The sequence below is a fragment of the Oncorhynchus tshawytscha genome, linkage group LG32 (genome assembly GCF_018296145.1).
Source record: "Oncorhynchus tshawytscha isolate Ot180627B linkage group LG32, Otsh_v2.0, whole genome shotgun sequence".
Classification (NCBI taxonomy): domain Eukaryota; kingdom Metazoa; phylum Chordata; class Actinopteri; order Salmoniformes; family Salmonidae; genus Oncorhynchus; species Oncorhynchus tshawytscha.
This window is the reverse complement of record NC_056460.1, coordinates 4,249,971-4,274,940: the sequence shown is the minus strand read 5'-3', so window position 1 is coordinate 4,274,940 and position 24,970 is coordinate 4,249,971. Positions and strand designations below refer to the sequence as shown.

The following is a 24,970-nucleotide window of genomic DNA, read 5'->3' as shown; positions in this document are numbered from 1 at the left end:
TGGTTGAGAGAACACCAAGAGTTTGCAAAGCTGTCATCAAGGGTGGCTACTTTGAAGAATCTAAAATCTAATTTGTTTAACACTTTTTTTGGTTAGTACATGATTCCATGTGTGTTATTTCATAGTTTTGATGTCTTCACTTATTCTACAAAGTAGAAAATAGTAAATAAAGAAAAACATTGGAATGTTGTCTTAGGTCTCTTTATGTAGTGTTGTCTCTTGTGATGTCTTGTCCTAGATTTATATTTAATCCCAGCCCCCATCCCCACAGGAGGCCTTTTGGTAGGCTGTCATTGTAAATAAGAATTTCCTAGTTAATAAAAGGTTCAATAAAATGAGTAGGTGTGTCCAAACTTTTGACACACGAGAGAGAGAGAGAATATATATATATATATATAACACACACCAGTCTCAACGTCAACAGTGAAAAGGCGACTCTGGGATGCTGGCCTTTTAGGCAGAGTTGCAAAGAAAAAGCCATATCTCAGACTGGCCAATAAAAGGAAAAGATGAAGATGGGCAAAAGAACACACACACTGGACAGAGGAACTCTCCCCAGAAGGCCAGCATCACGGAGTCGCCTCTTCACTGTTGAGTTGAGACTGGTGTTTTGCGGGTACTACTTAATGAAGCTGCCAGTTGAGAACTTATGGAGGCATCTGTTTCTTTAAATAGACACACTAATGTACTTGTCCTCTTGCTCAGTTGTGACCTGAGGCCTCCCACTCCTCTTTCTATTCTGGTTAGTGCCAGTTTGCGGTGTTCTGTGAAGGGAGTAGTACACAGCGTTGTACGAGATCTTCAGTTTCTTGGCCATTTCTCACATGGAATAGCCTTCATTTCTCAGAACAAGAATAGACTGACGTGTTTCAGAAGAATGTTCTTTGTTTCTGGCCATTTTCAGCCTGTAATCGAAACTACAAATGCTGATGCTCCAGATACTCAACTAGTCTAAAGAAGGCCAGTTGTATTGCTTCTTTAAATCAGGACAACAGTTTCCAGCTGTGCTAACATAATTGCAAAAGGGTTTTCTAATGATCAATTAGCCTTTTAATATAATAAACTTGGATTAGCTAGCACAACGTGCCATTGGAACACAGGAGTGCTGATAATGGGCCTCTGTACGCCTATGTAGATATTCCATAAAATAAAGAGCCGTTTCCAGCTACAATAGTCATTTACAACATGAACAATGTCTACACTGTATTTCTGATCAATTTGATGTTATTTTCATGGACATTCATTTTTTTTTTGCTTTTCCTTTCAAAAACATTTCTATGTGACCCCAAACTTTGGAACAGTAGTGTATGTAGATAGATTTAAAAACACACACAAAAGTCTTACCGGGACTTGTTGGTGATTAGCTCGTCCTGATGGTACCACTCTTGGGTGGGAGGGGGCTCAGCAGTGAACAGGCAGTTAAGGAGGGCCTCCTCGTTCCTCATCACCACCAGGTCCTCAGGAATCACCACGGGACGAGGGAAACTTTTATCTATACAGAGGGTAAGGGTGTGAGTGTGTGGTATGAAGAGACTGTGAGAAAGAGGTATACAGCACAAAGAGTACATAAGAAAGGTAAGAGACCGGTCAACGGGCTCTCTTCAGCTCTGGCTTCTAGTCACAATGTTAATGTCAGTGGGGCTGGGTGTTGCTTTGCAATTAAACTATGGGGGGGGGAACTGCCATCCCTCCTCACCTCTTGTTTATTGAATCTTTGTCCATATACACACCTATGATATCGAGGGTGAAGTTGACATTGCTGCACACGTGCCCAGCTGGATTTTTGGCACAGCAATAGTAGAGGCCATTGTTGTCTGGGCTGGCACTGGGCAGGGTCAGAGTTCGCTCCTTGTTGTTGATCTGATGGCTCTTCTCCGGCAGGCGTACGCCGTCTCTGTACCAGTGGCATGTTGGTCTGGGGGAGGAAGACATGACTACTTAATATGCATGAGTGAGTTGGCACATAAGAATAAGTGGAGAGACTGATGAACGTTTTGAGGCCCCGTCAGGCCTTGTAAGGGCGTCAGAGTGCTTCAGTTCGGCCAGCAGAACGAGTATGCTCACATACTCTCTTAAAAAGATGTTCGCTTGAAAAAATTTTTTTAAAGCGGCAAGTACCCCGTCTATTTTAATATGCATGAACTCTTACGAACAGTTTTGGGCAGGGGAGCATGCGGACACCTTAAGGCCGTGGTTGTGCTTCTCACCGTGGGTGTCCATCAATGTTGCACCGGAACGTCACAGGGGCAGAGCTCTCGATGTCCTGCTCTGATGCAGGATCTTTCAGGGTCACCCCACCACTCTCTAGCCCTGTGTGACAGATGGGGGGGAGAGGTAGGTTGAGTGAGTGTTAACAAAAGACAGAAGGTAGAGGGCGAGCACCCAAGGTGGGTTAATAAAAAGGAGGGGAAAAAAGAAAAAGAAGGTGTCAAACCCCCTCTTGCTGCTCATTTACACAAACAAACCAGCCATTCACACCTGGCCGGCTAACTTAGTGCCGGCTCCCAAAACGGCCCCTTTCCTGTCAGCTGACCTTCCTTGTTTTGTGACACGGTCAGCCAGACGCTGCAACTTCACAAGCGGTCCATCTTGGTAGAGGACATAAATGACACTTTTGTCCGCCCCGCACTCAAAATAACCTCTCACGCAGGCGTGATTTCGTTTTTCGGTCCGGCGGAAATAAGAGTTAGGAAAAGGAAAGCACTGGCTGGCTCTCGTAAGAGTCTTTATAAGTAAGAGGCAGCGTTTTCTTAGCGCTTCAGGAGATGCATTTGATGGTTGTAGAGACACACATGGGAGGATAGACATATTGAGTTTCCATATGGAAAAATAAAACTCAATAAGTTTGAATCTATGGCTGCAAAGGCAACTGTCAATATTCAAAACAGGTAGGTCCTCATAAGGTCTAATATGGTGTTAATTGCTGTGCAGCCAATTCAGTGAATTTGGAAAAATTATTGCAGTAACATAATTATGCCTATCATTTGCTATTACACTGCCATCCATGCTTAGTGCTAGTTTGAGTCATATCAATATATGTGTATGAATTTAACAACTGCACCTCTTTTTACAGTATTTTGGTTATGAGATCTCAAAACACTGATAAGGGCTTACATTGATGAGAAATAATGAAGTAAAATTAAGTAAACTCACATTTGATGTTGAAGGACGCCTCCGTGGAGCGCTCTTCTCCTCCCGTGGCATTGTTGGCGGCCAGGCACCGGAAGGTCCCGGCATCCAGCACCCGGTCCACATAGGTAAACTTGAGGTTGCCGCCCTCCCGAAAGCGGCGCTCCGTGTCATTCACCGCATCGCCGTTTTGCAGCCAGCTGTAACTCACGCCCTCCGCGTCGCTGACCTCGCAGCGTAACATGGCGCTCCGGCCGTGCAAGGCATCCTGGGACTTGGGCTCCTTGGTGAAGTGGAAGGAGGCGGCGTGAACGGTGAGAACTGGAGGATGAAAAGAGAGGAATTAGTCGTTATGCTCTTACGTGTTACGCTAAACCAAAAAGTATTCCGTTCACAAAGCCTGCATTTGATGCACATACTTATTCATCATATTTTTCTTCCTTGACAAGATCAAGTCAAAGACTACTTTCAGCCATCCGCACATCAACTCAAAAAAATCATTAAAAAAAAGGAAAAAGGACAGTGCTTTTCCCCTTCCACCATCTCCCCTCGACGCCCTTGGCTCTTTTGTCCACTGGCAGCTGGGAGTAGACAGACAGACACCCAGGTGTGCTGCAGACAGACAGACACCCAGGTGTGCTGCAGACAGACAGACACCCAGGTGTGCTGCAGACAGACAGACACCCAGGTGTGCTGCAGACAGACAGACACCCAGGTGTGCTGCAGACAGACGGACACCCAGGTGTGCTGCAGACAGACCATGGGCCCCAGCTTCTCTGGACATGGTTCATAACTCCTTGGCCTCCCTCCCCTTGCTGAGTGACATGCCAGGTATGTACTCTCATCCCAAATAATAACCACGTCTCCTGCAAGACCATGAGTTTCCACTTGCATTGCTACATGCACAAACAAATACTGGCCAGGAGATTTGGGATGTTGCTAAACACTGGGACAATTAACTTCAAAGTGGTTTGGATTATACAACACCACCCTAGGTGAGCTGTAAATAAGCAAAAACTTCATAAAAGTGAACTATCCCTTTAAGGGTGCAGTATAAGCCATTAGAACACCCTACAGGACACAGCCATTCATTACATTAAAACTATACTAGGTTGTCCTTGTTTAAAAGACATTTAAAATGTCCAGATTCCAAATTGAGCACATTGAGCGCAAATCAGACTTTTGCGCAACTCATTAATTTATGTCTATGGGAGATGTGAGCGAAAACTCTAGTTACACAAGCAGATCAAGTCAAACTACTAGAATAATACGTGTGAACCTTCAAATTAATAAATGCTAGTAATACTAAGTATGAATATCAATGACGGATTTGTTTCTCTCTCTCTGTCCCAGGCGTTGAATAGAGTGCCACTGATCCTCAGTGATTGGCAGGGCCTGTCTGGAACTCAGAGCTGCCCATTCATCCAGACAGACGACTGCCTGAGACTGAGACGGCAGTCTGTCTCGCTCCAGTGACTGGTTACTGGGGCCCAGGCCGAGCGAAGGCCCATGCTGGGAGTGGACCAGTCTGCACTGGGAGTAGGAAATAAAGCCTCGGCTTTCCCATGGAGAGGGGGGGGGGTGGCACAAGTAGGCTACACTTATAATGAGCAAAGAGGATGAATGACTGGCACTCATCAACTGAGCTAATAGTGTTTTTGTAGGTAGGCGGGCACTGTGCAATCACTCAATTGACCCCCCCCCCCCCCTCACTCACTCCACCATGGAATGCATACCACCTTACTTTGGCATTTGGCCTCTGTTGGTGTACAGGTTGCTGTGTTTTACCAAGGGGGGGACAACTGATACTATATGTGTGTGGGGAATCCATCATAGACTTATGAAACAAAATATAACTATCAACAATAACTATATGATACTATATGTGTGTGTTTGAGTACTGAATCCATATTATGTTCTGTTTCATAAGTCTATCAACAATAAAAATGTGCTGTGATCGTGACATACATGTGTGGAATCAAGAGACTGGTTGAAACAACAACTAAACAAGAATGTATCCTGAACAGTTAGAACCTAAACAGTTCAACTCTAATGTGGCTGCACCTGGTTTGGTCTCTTTTTAATACACACGGGACACAATGTCAACACATCGCAGGTCGAGAGTGAAGGGCGAAGGGGATGAAATGCGGAGTGGCATCTGCCCGGCTTCAAGAGGATGAGGTATTCATTCATACCCCTCAGCCTTGGATGAAATGGGACTCCTGGGTTACCCAGCAAATGTGAGACAGAGTAAAAGTGTCTGAACATCCATGCATTTTAGTTACCTGTATTCATTTAAAAAAAGGTTAAGTCAATTAAGAGAAATGTTTATTTACAATGACGACCTGTCCAATGACCTCTTTGTTCTGGTGGGCTATCATGCTCCCCTCTTTCTATCCAAAATTAAAAGCTCACAGCCTTGCTAGCTACACAACTCCAGTCAACTACACAACACTGTGTTCTCACTGCTTCTAGAGTAGTTATATCATTAGAAGTACCTAGTGAGAGTCTAATTGAGACTACAGGAAGGAGAGTAGCCCTTGGTGCCCAATAACAATGCCCCCAGGACTCGTCTCTTTGGCTCTGTACTAGCTCACACACATCCTGTGGTCCACTAATAAATAAAAACACACACACACACACACACACACACACACACAGAGACTAGCTCTCTCCTCTACAGGGGAGGACACATTCCAAACTTAGCACAGTCAGAGGGACATGACAAGCCATTATCTGTGCCTGTTGCTGCTATGGAGACAGGATCCTCTCAGAGAATACTCTTGATTAAGAGGGTACCAAGACCCAGAAGAACTGAACAGACAAGAGAATAGGGAGTCATTGCTGCAATGTAGGCTATAGCTATTATGTCTACTCACACCTCCATTATTCAAAACTACAAGTCACAACAAGTATACAAACAGAGCCTGTTGGTGTCATTCAAGAACCATTGCAATTAATAAACAAACCTAAATCTAGGCTATTCAATAAAGTATCTCTTCTATTTAAAGATAGAGTTCAATGTGCTCTCTGTCCCAGACCTGCTGTTTTCAACTCTAGAGACAGCAGGAGCGGTAGAGATACTCTGAATGATTGGCTATGAAAAGCCAACTGGCATTTAGTCCTGAGGTGCTGACCTGTTGCACCCTCGACAACCACTGTGATTATTATTATTTGAACCTGCTGGTCATCTATGAACATCTTGGCCATGTTCTGTTATAATCTCCAGAAGAGTACTGGCCAACCCTCATAGTCTGAGTTTTTCCTAGCCACCGTGCTTCTACACCTGCAATGCTTTCTGTTTAGGGTTTCTGTACAGCCTTTTGTGACATCAGCTGATGTAAGAAGGGCTTTATAAATACATTTGATTGATTGATTCAGACATTCTCTCAGAAAACAAAAGAATAGTGACACTTTTATCATAAGCAGCCACAGAGAAACCTAGCCCCCACCCCACCACAGTTGGGTGTTTTCTTTCCCCGCATGAATATGCAGTGGACAGTTCAGGGGTTGTATGTGTACATCTTTCCTGCACTTTTTCCACGGGAAAATAAACCGGGCGAGTGTTCGTGTGGCCTCCAGCGAGCGTCAGTCTGTTTGTCGCCTCTTCTGGGTGGACTCTGGGGAAATTTACTCTCCAAACAAATTGAACAAACAGACATGTGGTGACTCGCTATGTTGCACGGCATCAACTGTGCAGAGTGTAGCTAAACAAGGTTGTGAGGATGATGCCTCGAACATTTGTTTCATGTAAAGAATTGTTTGACCAGAGATGGTACATTTACCAGAGCATCATGACGAACCATTGGAGTCCAGTAGGCTTTATTTTATATTGAATTTCAAATCATGAGATTCTCTGAGATATCAGGAATGACAAGGGTCTTCCACATTTAAAAGTGTCTAGAAAAATCAGTGTCTAGGTGAGGACCCTAGCCTCTGCAGAAATGCCTGGCACTGGCACATTCCAAACCTCTTCCTTGATTCCAGGGCAGGAATTTAAAGTGACAAAGGTGGCATTCATAGTTGCTGGAGCAGTGGAACTATACTAACCGAGTGTAAGCAAACCTGATTGGCTGAAACATGAACCACAAATGGAAGCTGTTGCTGCATAAAACGCTGTACATTACATCACAACTGGGATCTGAGCGACAAACACAACCTCCCTCCCAAGATCGAGCTAAAATCAATATTCATGTGAACCTTAAGACGCAAATCGTGCACCAAGCAGGGAAGCAAATAAGTTGAGGCATCAATTGTTGTTACATGCGTTGGATCGGTCGAGTTGTAAACTCTTTCATTCGGTATAAGTTATGCACCCGGAGCTTTAGGGCACTGGTCTTCCTCTTCCAGCTCGTATAGCGGTACCCTACTTGTCTCAAAGATCAACTTGGCTCTGTTAAAAAAAAAACTCATGTGGTTTCTCCCTCGCTCGCACAAAGGAGGGCTTTGATGCACAACGGTCAATGACCCTTTGGTGTAAAGATACTGGGCCTGTGACTGGTTCCATTTGAAGATACCTACGAGGCTTCATTGCAGATGCACGGACCTCCCACCAAGCGCTATTGACTGTAGGCAGGGAAAGATGGGCACAGAAATATTTTAGGTTTAATTCACAAGATACAGAACGCTGTGGAACGTGAAGACTGGGAGATACCACAATGGCAAACTGTAGAATAAAAATGAGAATGTTACCTTATATTTGTGGGCTTCCGCTGTGGTAACTTCAAACTGACCTATTTTGGTGCTATACATCAGGCGTAAGGATGACTCCATGGACGCGAGCAGACTCCCACTTAACAATTGTGTAGCGTTGATTTGGACCACCTGTCCACTAAAGGAGCCAAGTATTAAATTGAGCCATTAAAACAAAACCACTCTGTGAAATATGACCCACCACAAGGGGTGTCCATAAATGACAACAGCATTGTACGTACGCTTGCCATAACTTTTACTGAGGTGTGTTTCACCATACCCACGGTCCACAAGGCTGAGGAGCATCGTTATGCAGATACACAACAGTGGAAACTGGATCTCCCATTGTCCTCATCTCATCCACTTGAGACAACGCCATGGGAGCATGCGAAAAGCTATTTAAGTCATCAAGCTGCGTGACTGTCAACGGCAAGAAGGCAACATATTGGGGCGGCAGGGTAGCCTAGTGGTTAGAGCATTGGACTAGTAACCAAAAGGTTGCAAGTTCAAATCCCCGAGCTGACGAGGTACAAAATCTGTCGTTCTGCCCCTGAACAGGCAGTTAACCCACTGTTCCTAGGCAGTCATTGAAAATAAGAATTTGTTCTTAACTGACTTGCCTAGTAAAATAAAGGTAAAATAAAAATATTAAAGCACATCACGTTCAGCTGCTGATTTCCCTGGGGTAACCTAATAGTCCAGAACGGCCTAATAGTCGGGCAAGGCAGTTGGGCCTGCGGTATCACACTGGGCCTGGATCCCTCAAACAAACAGGGAGTCGAAGGGGGTAGGTAGGTGTTCACAAGGCCAATCAGAGGGTCCGGAACAGCAGGAAGTTGGAAGTTTATGCAGCTGCTCCCACGTTGAGGGACAGTGTCAAGCTGGACATGGCTAAACAGGTGCCCGCTCTGAAATGCCCGCAGATACTGAGATGAACCAGTTGGGGCCTGCAGTAGGAGCAAGTCACCCTCCGTTTAATAACACAGTCCAGAGTGACAGGCAAAAGGGGAGACGGTGAATCCACTCTGATAAGGGCCACGGTGCAGGGTACCAGTGATTTGGTTTTTGGGAGACTCCCCCACGACTCACGTTCCTCAACCAGTCTGTCATGTAGGACGTGGAACTCATTTTAAAACATTTAAAATTCAAACATAGTTCCTAATTTGACATCACTGTGCTCTTGTATGACATGACATTCCAAGAAAGACAGATTAACTAGTGAGCAAAGTTATTACAAACTTTGAGTGATTTAATAGTACGCAAAAATGTTTAAATAAACCAGTGGCTATCTCCTGCACAAAGGCTGCGCAAGGATGTTGGTTGCCATTGCAGTGACTTGATCAGCTATGTAGCTAACTGTTGTAACTAGCTTACTGACATGAATGACACAAAAAGCTTGCATTGGTCTGTCTAAATTCCCCTGAAGTTGTAGGCACGCAGACCCACAATTAAAAAGAACTCATATCAGAAATCAGTCCGCAGGATCAGCATGTTTCTCCCCGTAATCGTATCGTTGGGTCAGCTGAGCACAACAGCTGACTCGGGAGGCTACTGCAATGACTCGTGGCAGAAGAACAGCTGCTTCATGAAAACTCAATGGAAGCATCAGCTAGCACTACTAGCTACAGTAACTTGCTAGCTAGCTTTTTTTGGAAGACAACATTGTGTGCAGTACTAGGTAGCTGGTTAGTTAGCAGCACCGTTTCAGTCAAAGATGATTTCAGGGACTGGCTCAGCTAACTTTGGACAAATTTACATTAGGCATAGGAGTCAATTTAATCATAACTGCTAAATGTGTTTCCTGGATAAATCGACAATAATGACAATTTTCCACCCAAAAAGGAGGAGCACAGCAAAGAACAGCCCGGCAGTAGGATAGAATAGGGCGGGGCGATCTGGCCTAAAAATCACATCTCAATTTTTTTTTCAAACTTAAGGGCGATTCACAAGATATTTTGTTTATGTTCTCTAAATAAGCATTGTTGTACAATTAAAAAGGTAAAATACACCGCATTTCAAACAGTCAGCAATAATCTAATGAATTCACAGCGTGTGAAATTAGGCTAAATAATATAATTTCTCTAACTAGTTGCACCTGATTATTTTTTTGCAATAATCACTGATCTGGCTTTCAAGTCTATGAAAATGCCCCTTTTTGTTCAAACATTTTACCAGAACAAATGCATAATGTACATTCACCAATAATGACAAACTTCTTGTAGCAGATATTACCATACAGAAAATTAACACAGGTCTCAATCTCTCAGGCAAAAGAACATGCTAGTGAGTAGCCGGTTAATGTTACTATTTAAAGTTAAGCTAACTTGAATCTATTTGTTCAAGAACAAGGCAGAACAGATGAATTGTTACGAAAACACCCTTCTGTCTGTCTCCCACTGTTTGAACAGCATGCTAGCCTGTCCACTGTGTTCAGATGTTAAAAATCAAGTGACCTACCTTATTTCTCAGAATGAAAACGAGTTGCCAATTCATTATATCAATTATGTTTGAATGCTTACTGCTCATTTAAAATAAAAAGACCACACAGCTAACATAATTCTGTAGCTAAAATGCTGATAGAGGTACATGGTACCGCAATGCCGTGTGACAAACTGAGCATTCATTTTCCAGTATCAATGTTCACTGATACTCCTGTTTCAGTAGTGTCTGCTCTGCGTGCAATTTGAGTAGTTGAAACATTTTTAAAAAGGTATCGTTAGAAAGGTTAACTTCTTTATTGCAGTAAAATGTCTCAATGTGTTTCAGTGTCCATTTGACAGATTCTGTTGGACCAAACCTCAAATTGCGAGTTGACACTGCTTGTCAGAGGAAGAAGTGTTCTCTCAACTTTGTTGGTGTGGCAGGGGGAGGGGCTTGGTGTGTGTGGAAACAGAGAGGAAAAGGCGAAGCGAGAGGTTTCACTCTTGCCCAAATCCTGTCCAGAATAAGCTTGGTCGCAAGGTTTACAGCGAAGGAGACCAAAAAGACAACATGAGAACAAGCAGACAAACGCTCATAAAAAGGATATACAAAATAACTTCATGCGATTCAAACATCTGGAATATTGCAGAAAAACATTCATTGGAATTAATTCGATATAAGAAACCAGACCTAGGATGGGTTTGCATTGCAGCTGTTCTCTTCTGTCCTGTCATCACAGAGAGCATGGCGTGCGATTGTATCAGAGGCCGATGAGACTAAATCCTTGGTGAACCGTTCTTCATTTAACGCAGGGGCCCAGCTGTGAGATGGATACCCATCTGTGGCCAAAACATTTATATGAGAATCCCCTGCCCCTTCACTGCACATACAAGGGACAAAACAGCTGGAGGGGGGTGGGCGCAGAGATGAGTGGGAGCTTACTATGGCCATACATGGTCATTTTCTTGGAGATTATGACAGTTAAAAAAAATGTAATTACATGACACGACTTAGACAAATACTACAGAAAAGACTAACTGATTAAACCACCTATATACAGTATTAGAATACATTTTTCTGTACTGTACTACATTGTACTCTATTTAGCCGACTAAACAACGATGTACGATGGAGTTGAGCGGCGACTAGTGTGTGGGCAAACTGCAGCAGTATCACATGAATTGTCCTGTGTAAAAGTGGGATATTCTTTGGGTGCTGAAATGTGCAGTTATACTCCACTGAGCTACCCGAACCTGTGAAATATAGGTTCATATTTGGTCCTGGTCGACTGACCAAATGTAAACTACTTTTCAACATCCATAGACGTCTGATGTCGGTCAGTGCGTTAGGTTGCTTGTGGGCTCGTGGGTAGAGGTCAGTAAGAGCTGGGAGAGGTGACATTAACTGGAGCGAGACAGAGCGAGAGGTTGTCCAGACTCAGCCTGTTAACACTCTTGGTTTGACCATGAGACAGACAAAGCTGTTCTGAGCTGAACATGACAGTGGAAGGGAGGACAGTAGCAGGTGACCCAACTGTGATTTGTGACTATTATGATTTCCCATTGTACCAATTTGGTAACAGAATTACGAGTTATATTCACTTAATAATTCAAGTAAAATTGATATCAGTAAAATCACTATAACTGAAATCGGTAGGTCTACCATTACCTATTATTTTGTGAACTTTCATTATCCTCCTCGTGAGGGAGAGACATTTTAAAATATATGTCGCTTTTTGGTTACAGAATTAAGAGGCACAAGGCAATATTTTTTTAAACTCGTAAACAATTCCTCCAAAAAACAAATACTAAGGGTTGATATTATTTGGCAGGGGTTTTGATGCATTTCTGATAAGACCTTTTCCTTGTAGATTTTAACATTTTCTGATTAAAAAAATCAAAGCCTTTACTTATGCCTAATTTGATATGCTCCTGGAGAAGAAAATAAAAGCTTTGTCTACCTCGATCGTTAAGAGTCCAGAGCCAAGTTTCCGGCCCTGGAAGAGTCAGGGGTTCAGCCACTTTTCTCATGTGAGCCTTGGGGCTTTCATTTTACTGTTGGCTAACTGGCTTTGAAGGTGATAAAGTAGCCTACTCTCTGTTTTCAGGGCAGAAATAACAATTGATGCACCAAAGCCAGGTTACAACCCATGACATCTCAACTATGCCCCCTCATCCACCGTGGTATGGCATCTGCCGCAGGCAGCTCAGACTTGGAAGTCTATCCAGAGTATGTGTTTTCGATGTGTGATTTAGAATGCGATGCAATTAGCTGTCCCCTGTGGGTGGGGGTGGGTCATCCTCTCCACCCCTGCCAGTTGGCAGTGTTGACCTCATGCTGTGAGAAGTGCAAGCGACTGATGCGTACCCGCAGAAAGCGTGGGGCCCCTGACAAACAAACAATACCCCTACAGCACACAAGCTACAGCACAATACAATAAACATTAAGGGAGGCCAACAGCAGAGGATGTTGAAATGTTTAGGAGACGAGGCTTGGGACATTCACAGTTGTGCAACCCAGCAGTTTTTTTTAGACCTCATATGTTGATAGTGTTGGCATAGTAACCAAGTAATTATTTCTTCTCACAAACTAAATTGGCGGGAAGGGGCAATGTGTGTAGTGCTGAAGGTTAGTCTATCCTCCACAGTAAATTCCACATGCTTCTCTTTATAGTACATAAAATCTAAAAAGCCTTTGGTGCTCTGGGAATGTTGTGGCATTTCTAAATTCGCTTCTGGAAATAGATGGCGCTTAATGAAAAGCATATGGACTTCAATTTAATTACACAAATTCTGATCTCATAACAAGAACCACTTGTTCTCTCTGCAGAGCACTCAGGAGAGTCACCAGGCAACTCCATATTGGTTCCAGGCAGGTCAACAGACTAAAATTGTCCCTAAAACAAATCTCTCCAGACAGCCCTTGAGAGGACCGGAAAGGGTCAATGCGCAGCGAAGGGCAAAAATCTGGCAAAACATCTAGCAATAAATATTGTTTTACCACAGTGGGACTCAAAAAAGGTACCAGCACTCATGTCCCTAGTTCTTCAAACGGTTCAGACTGAGCTTGTTCTTGGGTGGCGAAGTGTAAAAACATCTCTTCTCCCCTGCTCGTGACCTCTCTGCCCTGGATTCAGTCTGTGTGTGTTTCCCTTGATGATTGGAGCCTGTGGCTTTTGAGCAGCCTTTGGTGTACCTCATCATGTTCAACGAGAGCCGTGCATAGCTGTGATTGGCTCTGTCAGACAGGGTTCTTTTCATCTGGGAGTTTCGCTGTCCATTTCACATGCCGTCGTCATTTTAGAGGAGCATGAAGGGATGGCACGGACATAAACAGTTGGACCACTACTTTTGTGTATACTTTATACACTGCGTCAGCAATTACTCTTATGTCATTACTTATCATTCGGCACAAAACCCAAGCAGTTCTGAGAGTGTGTTATTCAGGGTTTACATGCAAGTATTTTGAAGACATGCTTTAAAATATATATATATATATATATTCTTATCAAAAAGCCATAATCAGTCCTCAATAAATTGTGAAATCCCTCTCTAAAAATGGGGAAAAAATGCAGCCAAATCTCTATGTGGAATTGTGAATGACAATCTGCCGGGCTTTCCTAGTGTACTTTACAACATGGAAACACTCCTCTCCCAGTCAGCAGCACTGAGGTTTGCCAGCGTTACAGGGCTATGCACCTTGACTGATATGGTGGAAATGGCTCTTATGCAGCTGAAAGACAAGCTCTAGGTCCTAGCTTTGGCAGAAAGGCATGTCTAAAAAAAAAAAAGGGTGACATTTTGATTCATCTAGAAAGTGGCAATGAAGGGTGTGCAATGGCAAACATTTAAGTTTGACCTCATGCCCAACAGACTACTTAATTTCATCCTTCTCCGTTAAAACGTAAAGACAATGGAATCATTCAACAATTGGGTCATCAAAGTTATTCTGCAACGGATGACTCACACCGTCTTTGGGATTTATCTTCCACACAATCGTCCATTTTTAATCCCTTGCAACCAGTGAAAGCTGTTGATTTCAACCCAACATTTCCTGGCCACACAAAGGAAATTGGAGCCGTTTTCAGGAACAGATCTTCCTGAAATAGCCAAAGGAGCCTACTTCAAGTTCAAAGCTAAATATAGCTCTTTTTTTTTTACCAACAAAGCTGTTTCCATCAAGGAGTGAAAAAGGGGACACATTTTGATTTTTTTAAATAAGCACCTAAGTATGCCAGAGTAACAGATCCACACACAGATGTAGTTTCCTAAATTGGTTCTAAAGAACGTCCAATTTAGCAAAAAAACAAAAACAATAGTTAAACCAAATGCTTTGAAATGTTTAAAAACACATCCTACCATGAGTCTGGAGATCAAATAGTTCTGAGCTTTGTTGTTGAACAGTTCATCATTAGACACTTCAAAACAGACCAATTTTTCCCACCATTTTGTTCAGGCCATTCCTGGCTGACACTCCATATCAGATAACTTGACATCTTATGAGCCGAATCTCTTCCTCCTTGCAAAGGCCCTGCTATTTCTTTGCCGGCGAGCAATCTCACGACGGGTGGCATGGTTTACACAGGCATTCATTTCAAACATCTGCCAGGCTGTCATTTTAGGAGCTCATTAAGGGCTATCAGATCAAACGTCAGTTATGTCCGCCGCTGGCATCGTCTTTGTGCACAGGGTTGGGCCCCAAATACGGAGGGCATTGTGGAAACTAATGACAAGCACCTCGGTTACAACATGCCTTGGCACGACCCGGCTGGGTTGACCCAGGGTAGATTTACTCAACAAGCAAATAAAGTTGCATCAATCATCCTATGAGTTGGGCATCAACCATATCAGAGGACTCAATTATAAAATGTTACCTTTACACCCACCTGCCCATGTAATTTTGAAACCTTTGACAGTGTAAATAGTGTCACTGCTGTTTTGCTTTAAATACTGTGCAGTTAACAGTTACTCATCTAAACTGTGAATCTCCACCGTTACATTTAAAATTGTGTATATTTCATTGGTGTGTATGTGTGTGACGTTGCATAGAGGTTGAGGTCTTATTTTTACACTTCTAATAATAGTACGACAAATCTTTATACATCAACCCCCTCTCTAATAAATGCCCTATATATCAGGGCTGACCGCTAACACCATTTGCTTTGGCTGACTAAAGGGCAATAGTGGTGAGATTTATTATCTCTACCCCCCAAAAAAAACTCCTTCAAAAACATATTTTCCAGATCTTAAAGTTCAGCTGTAATAAACACTCGTGTGTCTGATCAAACTGCAGCTGCCAGAGGTGTGCCAAAAGAGAATAGTGATGGTTACCCTTGACATTTAACGGCACAGTTCCAAAGACCCACGAGACCTCAGAGGAGTTCGACAAGAGAGAAGAACATGCCATCACGCCTAATCCAGAATGTGTTTCAAGAAAACAGCTGCTTATCCTCCATCCTCACATGTGTCATAGACCAGAGTGACCCTCTCTTTCATACGAGTAGTTGCCATTGCTTTAACAAGACACACACACATTAGGAACAGATGGTAGTATAGGAAATAAGGACTGGGTTTTGCTCGAACCAGCAAATTTGTACAAGCTCTGAAAGTACAACACAAATTGGATGAAATGTTGGAAATAAGATTAGAATACTATAGGCATAATTCAATGTTTCAGAAAATAATGCACTTCCATTGCTGCAAATGGTGATTGAGCTTATTGTATGTGTTTGGTTATTCTCACTTCATCTGTGCGATATAGCCGGCTGTAGCATCCCCTATGCCCTGTGTGATATAGCCTTCTGTGGCGTTGCCTATGTCCTGTGTGGGCGCTGTTGGTTTACGAGAGTTCACTCAACTTACAAATATACCTCACGTGAAAGGTAATACAACCAAGAAAATAATCTATACTAGCGTCAGCAGCCCAAACACTGGCTGTGTAGCAAAGTAAACAAACCCAAATATTAGATCGCCGGCTCTCCAGGTACATAGACCACTCTCCAAATAACTATAAAACAAGTTACATTTGTAATCAATGTGAACTATTCCTCTAACTGAAACCTCCTTGGAAGCAGGCCATATTCCAGTACTTAAAGGCAAAGGATGTTTCACATTATACACTGTAGATCTTAATCGCGACACAGGACCATCTTTGTCAGGGGAAAAGGGCTCACAATATGGTTTTGATGTATAAGTATCTGAAGACATTTTTATTTCCCCCTCTGAAGCCCCAGAAATCAAAATGGTGATATTTCAAACAATACACAGAGCCTTGCATTTAAAAACAGTCCAATAAGACTGGGGGCTCTTTTCCACTTAATTATAGTATGAAAACCACACTACAGCATAGCATGCTTCTCAGTCATCTTAGTTTAGAATAAACAAAAATGTGAGTCCAAATCAGAGCAAAGGGACTTGTCAAGTGAAATGATACTACTTCTGTCTTTGCAATTACAGTGAGTGCTTCTGAAGTATTTTTCCCAGACCAATCCTGATTTCCATAACAATGGAAGGAGATGGTCCCCCTCGAGTTCTAAAGATCAAGCAGGCCCCTCAACTACCTGTGAAGTCTCTTGTCAGGCTGCTTTTATCTCCTGGGTTTCCATGCAAATGTAGTCCCATTTCCTCCAGAGACCCGGAGGCCAACACCCCAACACACTTTTTCTCCATGTCTCCAAAAAGATACAAATCCATTCCCTGACTGTTTCTCCACACTTCCACTTACCTACAAGATAAAAAATATATACTGTAGTTATACATTGGGGCATTGCAGAAGGACCAAAGCAAAAGCATTGAGCTGGAGCCATGTCACTTCTTTGCACAAGCTTACCTTAAATTTTTACAGGCGGCTTTAGCCTGCAGCATAGCTAAATTACCCTTCTACACGCTGTACTACAGTATTTGCCTTACCAACATATCCATAGGATCCTATAATTCAGTTATAGGATCTCTATGAACATATCCTTCCTGACAATCAGCCTGTGCTGCCCAATTAGAATTGGAGCTCTGAGATGATTGGAAAATGTTTGAGCAGTAAGAACACCTGCTCTCCATGACAGACTGATCAGGTGAGCCTGGGTGAAAGCTATGATTCCTTATTGATGTCACTTGTAAAATCCACTTCAATCAGTGTAGATGAAGTGAAGAAGACCAGTTAAATAAGGATTTTTAAGCATGGAGACAATTGAGACATGGATTGGGTATATGTGCCATTCAGAGGGTGAAAGGGCAAGACAAAAGTGCCTTTGAACGGGGTACGGTGGTAGGTGCACCAGTTTGTCTCAATAACTGCAATGCTGCTGGGTTTTTCATGCTCAACATTTTCCTGTGAGTATCAAAAATGCTCCCTCAACCAAAGGACATCCAGCCAACTTGACACAACGGTAGGAAGCATTGGAGTCAACATGGGCCAGCATCCCTATGAAAAGCTTGACACCTTGTAGAGTCCATGCCCCAACAAATTGAGGCTGTTATGAGGGAAAGAGGGGTGCAACTCAATATTAGTTAGGTGTTCTTAATATTTTGTACACTCACTGTAGGCCAGTCACTTCCCCCACTCTCTTCAGCCCAGGTCTGGCTATATTTTATGAAAGAGCCTGTTGAATCAAGCTGAGCAGTAGGGAAACTTCTGAAGTCAGGTCATGCAAACATGAATTTTGCAGACAACCAATATTGATAATTATTCTGCCTTCTGCCCAAAAACAGTTTTTAGTCGTGGTCCTGTTATGAGTTCTACTAAACTCAAATGACATACTGTAAAATGCATATTGTTATGGAAATAGCAGCATTACCATGTGTGGCATTGGAAGACAGTTCTTTGTATGCCCTGCAATGCTGTCAAGTCAAAGACCAATGCTCAAGGGGATAGAATATTTGGTCATGACATTATCTAAACTAACCAACTGGACATTAAAAAAAAATACAAAATTGGTAGCACGATTTTCACTGATTATGTTTTTGGAACATAGAGTTTTTTTGGGAGTGGGTGACAACGAGCTTACTGCCGTTAAATATTACACTAGCCTTTCGTAGAATAAAAGGGTTACATTTTTAAAAAACCAAGACAACGTTGTTTCAACTTGTTTGTGGGCACTTACAACTTGGGTTATTGGATAACGTACTCTAGTCTACTCTAGTCACCAACATTTTTCTGAAATAAAGCTAGTTTGTTACATTGAAGTAGTAGTCTATAGTATAGAGTATTGTACCGAGCGATAAGCACACTTTCAGATAACTTAACATGTATAACACCCGGCGGGCTTGTGGCCACTTGGTGTCTTCTTACCTTTGGTGAAAATAAGAAAGAGAGTCGTGGTGTGTATGGTCGGCATGACTCCTTGTCTACGCCTATTCGCCGAGTTCAGGTTACTCTCTTTGAAACCATTATTTTCTGTGGACGGTAACTCCATAATAGAACTCCAGCAAAGTAAGCCACAACTAAGTTAAATCATTCGCACAAGAAAACGAGCCCCAAAACGAAGGGAAGTCAGCGCGAAAACCTGAACTATCAGCGTTTCACAAGACCTCTGAAAAGTACTCCAACGAGAAACTACTGCTTTGTCTAGTGGTCGTCCGATGATACGACTGTTGCACGATCAATTTGTAAATGTGAAGACGTGGGCCCTAATGATAATGGCAAAAAGAAACAAAGCTGCCTACATAAAATTACTTCGACACTATTGAATGAAAGTAGCCTTTTTATTTTACTCTCCCCTTCGCTCCCACATTGGATGAGAAGCTTCCGGTGTTTGGAGAAGAGAGGGAGGGGATGGTGGGCACTAAATAATTATTTTTTTTTAAAGTAGCGTTAGTAGGCCAAACATGTTTGCACTTTTCTATGCAAACATTTTATTTGTATTTTATTTTACCAGGTAAATTGACTGAGAACACATTCTCATTTACAGCAACAACCTGGGGAATAGTTACAGGGGAGAGGTGGCGGGATGTATTTGATTTGGTTCCCTTTTAGTCCTCATTTGGACTAATCTTCCATGAGTCCATTAAAAAACTATTTGTAATATGATCACATTTTTCACACACTGTTACAAACAGACATAATAGACTTACATATTGACCCGATAAATACTCTAACAGTCTAAAAAGATAGATTGATTCTTCATCTACCATAGTCAAGCACAACTTTCCTATGTATTATATTTAAATGGTTTTAAAGCATTGTTTAAATGTATATATAGAAAGGTTTCTGGTTTGCTCAGTTAAATTATTACATTTCTTTATTGCTCTTGTGGCAGAGTAAGCGGTTTGAACAATTGCATTAGTGTGCTGCATAATGTACTGGCAAAAATGTAGTTATTTGGATACATTCTTCAAATAGTGTTTGTGCCACTGTTGTTATTAACGTGTCAATATTGCATTAATAGTTTATGATAAGATTGAAGACAGTCTTCCTTGTCCTTCATCATAGTCTAAACCATTTGATCAAGACGTTTACACAGATCAGACACAGACAGAGTATGATTAGCTCGGTTTCAAGGGTGTTTATTAAATAATAAATCAAAAGAAAAGGATCAGTCTCCCCCATGAGACCCTCTCTGGGATACCGTCTTCTGGGCTCCGTCTTGCTGTATCCTGCCGGGCACACAAACTCAACTCCCTCGTCTTAGCTCGGGCACCGTCTCCAACTACACGGAAGTCAACTTACTTCCCCCAGTCCGCAGCATCTGTTTGAGCATTTTTTTAAAGCGCTTGACGAGTCCAACCGTCTGCGGGTGAAAAACGGAGGTCCGGATCTGCTTGATCTGCAGGAGGGCACACAACTCTTTCATGAGGCGGGACATAAACGCTGTACCTTGGTCTGTCAAGATCTCGTTCGGGAAGCCCACCCAGCGAAAGAGGTGGAACAGCTCCCGGGCGATTCCCTTGGATACCAACGCCCGTAGGGGAATGGCCTCGGGATACCGGGTGGCATAATCTACTATCACCAGGATGTACCTGTGTCCTCATGCTGTTTTTACCAGGGGTCCCACTATGTCCATGGCGATGTATTCAAAGGGCACCCTGATGATCGGTGGGGGGACCAATGGGCTTTGGAAGTGGGCTTTCAGGGTTGTGAGTTGACACTCCAGGCAGCTGCGACAGTAGTCTTCCACGGCCCTCCTCATCCCGCGCCAGTGGAACCGGCCGGCTCGTACCTTCTTCCTCAACTCGTGCCCCCATAGGGCCGCGAATAGCGGACAATCCTGTCCCCCTAGGAGAGGTACCGGCAACTCTGGCACTGCACCCACCATCATCATCTGGCAGCTCCCTTGTGGCGTCTCGAGGTTGATCCATACGGTTGGATACCGATTTGTGTCACCGTGAACACAGGAAATGGACATCTCCCTACCCCTTTCAGTCTCCTGGTTCAACAGGCTTATGGTTACGAGTGTAACCATACTTCCGGAGTCCAATAGTGCTGATTGATTCGGGGGTGCACCCAACAGGAGGTGACATAGTTCACGGCGTGACCCACCTCGCCTCCGGGGCTAGCTGATGGCATCGACTCCTCTCAAGCCGGGCATTTCCAGGCAATGTGCCCCCGGGTGCCACACTCAAAACACCTCCTTTGGTCTCCATCTACCTGGGGTCGTCGGTGACGGGTCGGCCCTACCCCAGCCTTTTCTTTACGGGTTTGTGGTCCTTTGGCCCTGCCGACTGTCGGGTTCAGAGTACACCGCGGTGGGGCTGTCCTTCCGTCCCCTCGGACGGGTCGCTGACTCGTCCCGGCTCCCATTAAGCAGGGCCTGAGTGTTATGATGCGTCTCCACTGCTTCCAGGAGGCCCTCCAAGGTCTGAGGCGTGCATAGATTCGCTGCCCTCTTCATGTCGTGGGGTAGCGCCCGTAAGAAGCGATCCAGGACCACTTTGTCGAGGATGGAGAGGGTGGATACATCAGTTAGGAGCCATGCCCTGGTGACGCGCAGTAGGTCGCTCATCTGCTCGGGGGGATGCGTCGGCTACGAACCTCCAGTCGTGGAACAGTTGAGCCAGGCTGTACCCATAGCGGCTGAGTATCTCCTGTTTGAGCCCGTCGTAATTAGTCACCTGTTCGTCGTTCAGGTCCCAATACTCCTTTGGGCATTCCCAGAGAGGAACGGGGCCAGCAGACTGACCCACTTCGGCCTTGGCCATCCTTCCCGTAGAGCCGTCCGTTCAAACGTACAGAGGTAGGTCTCGACATCATCGTCTTCCGTTAGTTGGTTGGGATGTGATTCAGGACGCTCCTCCTTGCAGCTTCCCGATTTCCTCAACGAGGCGGACATTTTGTAATCGCTGTTCCTCCAGCGTTGGTTCCTGAACCGACTGTTGTGCTTGTTGGGCCCGGATGAATGGAGCTATCAACTTGTCCAGGCTGATGCTGTGTAAATGTCAACCCTGATCTGACCATGTTATCAGATTGCCCGCATTCTCCACCACTTGTGGCAGGCCAGGGGGTTTGGTCAAGACATTTACACAGATCAGACATGGACAGAGTATGATTAGCTCGGTTTCAAGGATGTTTATTAAATAATAAATCAAAAGAAAACGATCAGTCTCCCCCATGAGACCATCTCTGGGATACCGTCTTCTGGGCTCCGTCTTGCTGTATCCTGTCGGGCACACAAACTCAACACCCTCGTCTTAGCTCGGGCACTGTCTCCAACTGCACGGAAGTCACCTTACTTCCCCCAGTCCTCTCCTGTGTGCTGCCCTTCTGGTAGCTTTATGGGGCTTGTACAGCTGGTGAGCAACCAGCCCTTGATTGCTCACCAACTCCCCAATCAGGCTCAATTAGTCCTGGGCGGAGAGCCCGTCGAGACCTGGCAGATGGAGCCATCGCCTCGTTATGTATACTCCGTCTGTCAATAGGCCTCGACGAGTCTCCCGCCGGTGGCTGACCTGATGTACGCCACACTCTACATCAAAATGTTATTTTGCCTATTTCTCTTTTCTGTCTGGATAACACATAGATGGTGGACAATCTATTCCTGATATTTACTGAATGTCTGTTTCTTACCAACTGAATACCTTTGTGAATAGAGTTTGGCTGTTTTAAATGTTGCATAGTGTGATGAAACAGGCAGGGAGCAGGTCTCGAACCCTCAACCTTCTAATCTGAAGTCCAGCGCGCTATCGACTGTGCCCCAAAAGCATGCTCGAGCGGCAGAGTCAATATCCACGCTTATAAACCCAGGGTCGTTCCACTACTCCCTGATATTTTCCAAATCTACTTGTAGAGCTTGCTGTACATGTTGAACCGATTGTCTTGCTGTATAAATTGTAGTATTATCTGCAAATATAGTAGCTTGAGTTTCAGATAAGGCATAAGGAAGGTTGTTGGTATATATTAAGTAAAGAAGTGGCCCAAGGCAGCTGCCTTGTGGTATTCCAGGGTTTAAAGCATGAGGGGAAGAAAATGAACCATTGACATAGGTGGACAGTTTCCTGTCAGTTTTATATGACTGTACCCAATTCAGTGCTACCTCCTTAAAACCATAATGCATTAATTTTGTCAAAATTATTTCATGATCCACTAAATCAAATGCTGCACTAAAATAAATAAAAAATTGTACACCCACAAACCTGCCATTATCCATAGCATTGAGCCACTGGTCAGTCATGTCAACCAATGCAGTGGTAGTGGAATGTGTTTTGTGCCACGCTCTGGCCATAGAGAGGCTTTTTATTCTCTATTTTGGTTAGGCCAGGGTGTGACTAGGGTGGGCATTCTATGTTCTTTTTTCTATGTTTTTGTATTTCTTTGTTTTTGGCCAGGTATGGTTCTCAATCAGGGACAGCTGCCTGTCGTTGTCTCTGATTGAGAACCATACATAGGTAGCTCTTGCCCACATGGGTTTTGTGGGTAGTGATTTTCTGTTTAGTGTGTTTTGCACCTGACGGAGCTGTTTTGGTTGTTTCTTTTGTTCCTTGTTGTATTTAGTGTTCAGTTTATTAAAATAATGATGAACACTTACCACGCTGCATCTTGGTCCTCACCTTCTCCCACCTACGACAGCCGTTACATTTTGCGATAAGCATGCTGATTGGCTGTAATCAGATCATTCTTAACCATGTTGTCCCATATTTGTCTATTCACAATTACCCTCCAATATCTTACTGAGTGCAGGGAGTAGACTAAATGGTCGACTATTGGCCGGAGTAATGGGTTCTTTGCTGTCTTTCGGAATAGAACACAGTTTCGCATGCTTCCATACATTTGCAAACATCCCCTTTTCCACTGACCATTTACATATTTATTTCAGTGGAGCTGCAATCTATGGGGCAGCATAGCGAAGTAAAAAATTGTCCATAAGAAACGTAACCTGTACATTTACCATCAGGTAATGACTTCAATAGTTTTAACACCTCCTCTACTGACACCATTTGTAGACTAAAAGAGCAGGTCTTGTTGCTCATAATATGATCATCAATCCATTGGACAATAGCTTGTTTGGAAGAATGTATGTTTACATTATCACTCAGTAAATACATTTTCTTTGTAAAAAAATTGGCAAAATTATTGGCAATATCAGCTGGTTTTGTTATTGTTCTCCCGCCAACCTCCACACTAGATGGGCATGATGAGATAGATGTACAAGTAAGCCTCTATTCCACACATTTTAAGAATGATTTTTACAATCAATAAAAGCATTTTTGAAAAATAACATTTTTTTTTTCTTAAGATTTAATTTATCTGCATAATTACGCAATGTTCTATAATTCTGAACATCAGTTTCTAGTTTAGATTTGGCTGCTAAGACTTTTGCCATATTTCTTTGAGAAAAAGCCTCACCCAGTTCATCATCACTCCATAGAGATGGACGAGCCCCAACTGTCCTCTTTCTTACTGGGGCATGATGGTCCATTACCTCAGTGAGAACATCAATAAAACATTCTGTAGTGTGATTGAAGTCATCCTCTTGATAAATCAGCTCCCAGGGTACAGCAGCCAAATCATTTTGAAATAGCTCATGATTAAAGGTTTTACAATTTCTCTTGACCATAATCCTTGAGGGTTTCTTTGGAACCTTGGTGTTCATGGTTATGGTCACAATATTATGGCACTGATCTGGCTTTTAAGCATTGCAATGGTATATTACAGAAGATCAGATCAATGCATGTGTCTGAACGATGGATCTAGTAGTATCATTAACCATTTGTTTCACAGTTCTCAGCATATCTCATCAATTTAGTTATATTTGAATGATTATGATCCTTCCAATTTATATTGAAATCACCCAAGATAAACACATCTCTGTTACTATCTGTGGCCTGGTCAAACCCAGTGCATAATTCATCCAGATAGGACACCTTAGAGCTAGGAGGTCTATACACACATCCTACCAATATGGGTGCCTGGTGAGGCAGATGTACCTGAGCCCATAGTGCCTCTATTTGACATACATTATGGTCATCCCTCCTCTTAAAAGGTATATGATTCTGAGTGTACAGTGCTACACCCCCACCATTCCTATTCCTGTCCTTTCTAAGTAGACTATTTCCTTGAATGTTCATTTGCCCATCATTTACAGCCAAAATATGACTACTATTTATGTTGACCAAGTTAAAAACCTCATGTGTTTTGTTAGGAAGGCTACATACATTAAGCTATATGCAACCCTTTCCTTATCAAGTGGAGATCAATTGAACATGTATTCATTATGGTGGAGATCAATAGATCATGTATTCATAAAAGTGGAGATCAATAGATCATGTATTCATTATAGTGGAGATCAATTGAGCATGTATTC

At 43.3% G+C, this 24,970-nt stretch overlaps 1 protein-coding gene across 1 annotated transcript in view; it reads right to left on the bottom strand.

Annotated features, from left to right (window-relative positions):
• Positions 1 to 18,979, bottom strand: part of LOC112230445 (inactive tyrosine-protein kinase 7-like) — a 41,180-nt gene extending 22,201 nt beyond the window's left edge. Inside the window, exons 1-5 of the mRNA XM_042310886.1 lie at positions 18,526 to 18,979; positions 3,154 to 3,450; positions 2,208 to 2,310; positions 1,731 to 1,915; positions 1,345 to 1,492 (exon numbers count right to left, since the gene is read on the bottom strand). Of these exons, the coding sequence (XP_042166820.1) occupies positions 1,345 to 1,492; positions 1,731 to 1,915; positions 2,208 to 2,310; positions 3,154 to 3,450; positions 18,526 to 18,649 (857 nt within the window). The 5' untranslated portion in view covers positions 18,650 to 18,979. The remainder of the gene's footprint in view (positions 1 to 1,344; positions 1,493 to 1,730; positions 1,916 to 2,207; positions 2,311 to 3,153; positions 3,451 to 18,525) is intronic.
• Between the last annotated feature and the right edge of the window lie 5,991 nt (positions 18,980 to 24,970).